Genomic DNA, 6918 nt, shown 5'->3' on the forward strand with positions numbered 1-6918 from the left:
ACAATGTCTTTTATATTCTGTGCCACATGCTTTCTTCACCATGCCATCTACCCATGTTGTCACTTTCAGGAAACTATGATCTTCAACTCCAAGGTCCTTCTGTTCATCAACATTGCTTCCTGGCCAACATTTTATCCTATCTGTAAAACACCTGTTTGGCTTTGAAAATGCATACTACGCATTTGTTAGGATAAAATTCCTTCTGTAAATACTCTGCCCAAATTTCCATCTGATCTATGTCTTGCTATATCCCAAGATGACCTGCCTTGCTATGCACAACACTACCAATGTTTGTGACATCTTCAAACTTACTAATCATACCTCCTACATTCATATCTAGATTGTTAATACAGTATTTATCGCAGAGAAAAGAAGGATCCCATTACCAATTGTACTGTACAATACACCATTGCTCAGAGACTTTCAATCAGAAAAAAAAGCAAGCCCCCCATTGATACCTGGCTCAATCATCAAGTCAATTTTGGATCTAATCAGCCAACTCACCTTGAATTCCAAGCACTTTATCCTTCAGGTCCAATCAATAACACAGCACCTTATTAAAGTTCATTTGGTCACTGTCTACCACCTTGTCTTTATCAATCTTTCTATTACTTCCTCAAAGTTCAAGAACAATTTCTTTCCAACTACTATTAGGTTCTAACTTCACAAATCATAAACTACTCCATCACCATAAAAGGGCTGTCTGCACTATTGTAAAGCCATCTTTTCTTCCACTGTTAACTGTGAATATTTATTATCTATTGTCATCATAGATTCTGTCACTTTGGATTATTTTTCCAATAATTTTCCGACAACTGATGTAAGGCTCATGAACATGCAGTTACCTGGCTTATCCCTTGGATTTTGGAAAAATATTTGGCTGCACAATTGGAGTAGCGGTTATCGAATTCTGTGCTGTCTGTAGGGAGTTCTTCCTGTGTCTGTTTGGGTTTCCCCCGGGGGCGCCGGTTTCCTCCCACCATTCAAAACCTATTGTGGGTTAATTGGGTGGCATGAACTCATGGACCGAAATGCCCTTTTACCGTGCTGTGTGTCTAAATTTAAATAATCTCGTCTTCTGGCACCCGACCTGCGGCAAAAATCTCCATCAGGTCCCATCTATTTCCTCCCTGTACATGTATCTGGAATGGATCCTGAAGATTTAGTAACAGCCCAAAAAAGTTTCGCCTCCTTCTTAAACTGAACTCCTCCAGATCAACTATGTACCTCCTCTGAACTCACTATCATCAACAGACTTCTCCTTGATAGATGCACATGGCCAACATTCACTCAGGACCTCGTCTACATCATCTGGTTCTGGGTGTAGTTTACCGTCAGGGAAATCACAGTTTCTTTGGCTACCCTCTCACTGCTAATATATATAGGTGAGGATGGCAGCCAGAAAGAAGGCAGCCAAGAAGCCATTGATATTTTAGGGGAAGGAGATAGAATGACTTTCCTTTGGCTGACATTTAACTGATGGAAGTTGGTCTCTTGCGACTCCTAATATCAGAGTGGCTGTTTGAAATGGCAGCAACAGGTGTGGGAAGTGGTGATATATGGCTTGGTGACCCTTGTGTCTCTGTGAAAAGTGACCCTGCCCCAACTTCCAAATTAACTGCACCAAATGCCAATGCAATGCCAGGTAAAATTGGCACGAGAACGAGCAGAAGCAGAATACCGCTGATGGTGTAAATCTGAACTATTTTAAACAACAGTATGGGCTTTCGACTGGATCATGGATCGGTCTGACCAGCTGGCAGATGGAAAACAGGACCCGACAACTTTTAAGAAATCCCTGCAGCTGAAATTATATCCATGGATATGCACATCTCTCACCTCCTCGGGTTTCATTCCCTATGAGTGTCACCGGAGGTCAGCCGAGCTCTTCCCGTACACACTGAACTTTACACTGGGGAGGGGGGGGGGGGTGTAAAACAAAAATCCCACAGTATTTTATGAATGCAGCTGACTGGGCCGTGGTTTCCAGAAAGCCCATTCCCAAGATTCCCCACGTGGCATAAACTAATAGTGTCAAGCCAAGTAGCGGCATGGAATGTAAATACTGGAACTCCTCTCCAAACTTCTTGCGTGGGGAGTTTGCAAAGGGATTTTTTTTTAAATCCCCCCCCCCCCCCCCCCAGCATTTGTTTGCAATTATTTGTGCGGGAATATAAGTACAATAAAGGTCTACTTGCAAACAAGGAAAATGAAAAGTTAAACAGAAAGAACATGCTCTTTGAGTTCATCCCGTCTTCTGATTAAAAAAAAACTGCATTGGGGGCTGCTAAAGCACAAACAGGTCATGTTCATACTGTCAATGGAATCGAAGAGTTGTCCTTTTAAGCAAACAGATTGAACGGAGCGTTTTGCAACTCACAAGCCCGCATAGGAAGCATTTCCACCAAGCGACCGCACGTTCCGGCAATCTCCAGCGCCAAGCGCTGTTTAAAGAGCTGGAGAGGAAGTTTTAATGTAAACAGGTCCATTAGAAATCGAAAAAAAGATTCTTCCGCCGTTCCAAAACGACTTGTCTTTGTCGTTCTTGAGCAGGTTTATTTACTTTGCTGACACCGTCTGATTCAATAAGATGATTTTGTTTTTAAATGTACCCGCGCCACCCACCGAGCTTTGTGCACTGGATTGTTTTACCATTCACATGAAACGACCCCCCCCCCAAAAAAAAGTCGGACTTGAGGAATTACACATACATTTTTCATTGTCGACAAGATTCTCACGCCCCAACAACATGATTAAAATCTTCTCGTCATTTTACTTTTCAATAGATTTCTTTTTAAAAAGTTTTAAACCTCGCAGCTGGTCCACTCAAGTTTTCGTGAACATTGCCTTGTTAAACTCGAGGAGTCTATATATTTTTTAAAAACTCACGGCATGTGCCAGCCTGCTTTACTGCCTTGATTAGGACTGCCCCACAGAGATGGGACGAACTGTCCCTCTCTTATCTTGATTGACAGTCTAATACTGGACCCGGGGGCATCTTTTCATTGCTAATGTGCAGCCTTCCCAATTACTTTTAAATCATCCCTAATCTGCCATAAAATTACGTGTGTGTATTGGGCATAGTTTCTTTTTATGTCAGCCAAAACGGCTAAAAGGAATAAAATGCCCTTTTATGAGGAGCGTACACTTTCCTGAACAACGCTGCCATTCCGTTTATCTGCTTGCCACTATAGTGCAGGCAATTGCCAAGGAGTTTTTTTTTAACAGCTTGTAGTCCATCGCTTCAATTAGGAGCTTTTTTGAGAGGGCTTTGTAATGCAATTGTCTTGCTAAGGAGAGCGCCTTAAATTGGGGGATTATGTGAGCTGGACCACCTGTAGGGCATTCATGGGGATTTCTATATGTCCGAGCTTCTGCCTTACTGCTTGCAACCTGATCAACAATACAGAAAAATCTGTTTAAAAGACTGTTCTGCGTTTCCTTCGTGCTCACTGTTACAATTCGTACCCCGTTTAAACGAGTTAAAAAGTCTCAAAACGGCTCTTTTAATTAATTTTCAGGCAGCACGGTGGCCTTGCAAACCATGGTGGGGGGGGGGGGAAGATAGATGGTGGTTGTGGAGGGGAGGGGGGAAGGAGGAGTACTTCAAGCTTGGAAACGAGACATCAAAGTTCTTCGATTCAAAAGGCTCGCTCCCACAGATTAACCCTATTGAATTGGCCCTCGTTTAAGAAATGGTGTACTCAGCCATTGGGCAGCCAGGTAAAAAGTTCAACAATTGCCAAAACCCTCCACAATGCTGCCCGCCAGTAAAACGCACAGGATTCCCGCAGAAATGAGAGCAGCGAGAGCGTAACGCAAACGTGATCAAATCCAAAGTTGTTTTATTGTCAAAATAGAATAATCGCTTCAAATATTTGTTGCTCTGGCTGAGGCAACCACTAAAAATTTTTTAATACAAAAATTTACATACTCTGTATATACTTCAAAAACACATTTGTTATGTACACAATTTACAAGTTGTGTTCATAGCACAAATAATTATATAAATATAATTTTTGCAAGAAACCCGTATAACATGGGATATTTTTTCTTTCTAAATCACGACTCTTAAGGCCAGTTGATGCACCCAGTATGTTAAGATGTGTCCCTCCGTCTGAAGTTACTTTAGCAGATGCCAGCAATGGCATGAGCAGAAAACACGTTGAAACGTTCTTGCGCACAACGCAGATCCCCTTGAACACCGGGTGGCTGTCCTGTGCAGATCAAATTGTTTTAAGATGGAGAAGTATTAGCGCCAGGTACTTTGCTCTGGTCAGTCCTTCCCTTCTGACTAATGGATACCATTAGAAGTTCATTAACATGCTGGACGCGAATCTTCGGTTGAGGGGGTGGGGGTGTTGAAAGTCTGGTGGAGATGTCAAACTTGGGATAACGGCACTTGCTTCGGGTAAGACATGGAACTGGCCGTGCCTGACCTCCAGGTCAAGCCGGTGCTGGCGTCGCTGTACATGGAGCCGCCTGTCCCCTTGCTGCTCCAGCAACAGCGGGTGCAGAAGGCCCTCCACGACTCCAGCGTCTTGCCCGACCAGATCCAGACTCCGGACGTGATGCCCACGAGCAGGCACATAAAGTACTTGAGCATGAAGACGGCGTAGTCCGGCTTCCTGAGCGCCGCCTCGCCGCCCGGCTGTTCCCCGGGACAGCGGCAGTTGTGGCTGAGCTCCCAGCTCGGCCGGTTGTGCTGCTCGTAGAAGTAGCAGGCCACCACGATGGTGGCGGGCACGGTGTAGAGCACGGTGAAGACCCCGATGCGGATCATCAGCTTCTCCAGCTTGTCGGTCTGCGCCCCGCCGCCCTGCTGGATGACCCTGCGGATGCGGAAGAGGGAGACGAAGCCGGCCAGGAGAAACATGCTGCCGATCAGCAGGTAGATGACCAGCGGCGCCAGCACGAAGCCGCGCAGGTTGTCCAGGTTCTGATTGCCCACGTAGCAGATGCCCGCCACCGGGTCGCCGTCCACCGAGCTCAGGGCCAGCACGGCAATGGACTTGACGCTGGGCACCAGCCAGGCGGCCAGGTGGAAGTACTGCGAGTAGCCGGCGATGGCCTCGTTGCCCCACTTCATGCCGGCGGCCAGGAACCAGGTGAGCGACAGGATGACCCACCAGATGGAGCTGGCCATGCCGAAGAAGTAGACGAGCAGGAAGACCACGGTGCAGAGAGCCGGCCCCGTCGTCTCGTAGTGGACGTGCTGCTCGGAGCCCAGCTGGCGGCGGCCGCAAGCCACGCTCTCGTGTCCGGCCACCAGCCTGACCAGGTACCCGGCCGACACGAAGAGGTAGCAGGCGGACAGGAAGATGATGGGGCGCTCGGGGTACTTGAAGCGCTCCCTGTCGATGAGGAACGTGGCCACGGTGGCCAGCGTGGAGGCGAAGCACAGCACCGACCACAGGCCGATCCAGAAGGCGGCGAAGCTGCGCTCGTCCGCGCTGAAGTAGGGGTCGTAGCACGGCACGGCGCAGTTGGCCAGGCGGCCCGTGCTCACCCGGTTGTAGAGCGGGTGCCGCTCGCTCTTCAGCTGCACCATGGGGACCCGGCACTGGCAGCCGACCTGACACGGCGGCGGCGGGACTCCTCCCCGGCCTCTGTCCCGGGGTTCCTGGCCCGGCTCCGGCTTGGTCGGGCGCCCGGTGGGTTGCAGAGGGGCGGCGGGAGCGGCGCTGGTCAACTCGGTGCGGTTGTAGTCCATGCACAGGGTGCCAGGCGTGTCCTGCCGCGGCAGCCGCTCGCACCTCATCCTGTCCGGCCAGGCGAAGCCGTACTGCCTCATGAGCGGCGCGCAGCCCGCTTTGGCCCGCTCGCACACGCTGCGGCAGGGAGGCAGCGGTTTCTTGTAGTCCTCCAGGCAGATCGGCGTGTACATGCTGCACAGGAAGAAGCGCAGGTCGGCCGAACACTGGATCTCCACCAGCGGCCAGAACTGATGCACCTCCAGGCCCGCCTCGTCCTGCGAGTCGTGGTTGAACTGATTGGGCATGTAGGTGTAGTTATAGCCGATGCCCTTGCACAGAGGCACGGTCATCTCCTGGCAGGACAGCTCCTTCGCTGCGGCCCCGCTCGCTCGATGCAGCAAGGCGAGGGTAGACAGCAGGTAGATCTCCAGCAGGCAACTCTCCATGTCGCCAGGAGCCTTATTCCGTCTCGTCTGGGCTTGCCCCACTTTGCTGTGTTCGGCAGACTGTTTATAAACACCAATGGAGATCCTTCAATAAACGCAAAGTGCAAACGACCCCCACCCCTCCTGTCCCTCCTCCGGATCTCAGCGCAGCATACGGATCAGATTCGGCACATTTAACTCCTTCAGACTTGGCCACGGAGCAGCAGTCCGGCGCACGCAGAGGGGACAAGCAGGAGGAGCAATGAAACATTAGCCCTGCAGGCGTGAGATCAAGATAGCTGGATACGACAGCACCTTTCCTTAAATCCTATCTATAAAACCCCAACTTCACACAGTTCTTCTAACTTCTTTCCCCCTTCCTTTCAAGCCTGGGGGTTCTCTCTCTCTCTCTCTCTCTCCTTCCAGCCGGTCAGTGATAAATCGCGAACGACGCCGCTGTGGACCTGGATGGTAGGTTTCGACTCATGCACAGAGACCCTCGCTTCTCGCCCCCTTTTCTCCCAGCGAGAAGAACAGCTCTCTCGAAAGAAACTTCAGGCGCTGTTAATGATCGCGGAATGTACTGGGTGCTTGCGACTGTTCTATATTTATAAGGCGAGGCAGGCCAAATCCCACCCCCCTCCCACGACGAGGTACCAATCGCTGAGCGACAGGGGTGGGCAGATCCCTCGTCTCCATTCAATCCGTTTTCGCCAGGGAAAGGCGAGAATTAGGATGATTGTTCTCTGGGACTTGAGCAGGTTAAGTTTCCTTGGTTCGGACATCGCAGGGGTTTG

The 6918-nt window shown here is 49.7% G+C and overlaps 1 protein-coding gene across 1 annotated transcript; it reads right to left on the reverse strand.

Moving 5' to 3' along the window:
• Window positions 1–3848: 3848 nt before the first annotated feature.
• On the reverse strand, window positions 3849–6713 carry LOC138751831 (frizzled-8-like). The gene has a single exon (XM_069914671.1). It carries the CDS (start codon window positions 6140–6142, stop codon window positions 4382–4384), a length of 1761 nt encoding a protein of 586 aa, XP_069770772.1. The 5' UTR covers window positions 6143–6713; the 3' UTR covers window positions 3849–4381.
• Window positions 6714–6918: the final 205 nt, after the last annotated feature.

Source organism: Narcine bancroftii, chromosome 1 (genome assembly GCF_036971445.1).
Source record: "Narcine bancroftii isolate sNarBan1 chromosome 1, sNarBan1.hap1, whole genome shotgun sequence".
Taxonomy (NCBI): Eukaryota; Metazoa; Chordata; class Chondrichthyes; order Torpediniformes; family Narcinidae; genus Narcine; species Narcine bancroftii.

Excerpts from the sequence above, each read along its gene's own strand:
- LOC138751831 (XM_069914671.1), bottom strand. The coding sequence starts at position 6,142 with ATGGAGAGTTGCCTGCTGGAGATCTACCTGCTGTCTACCCTCGCCTTG.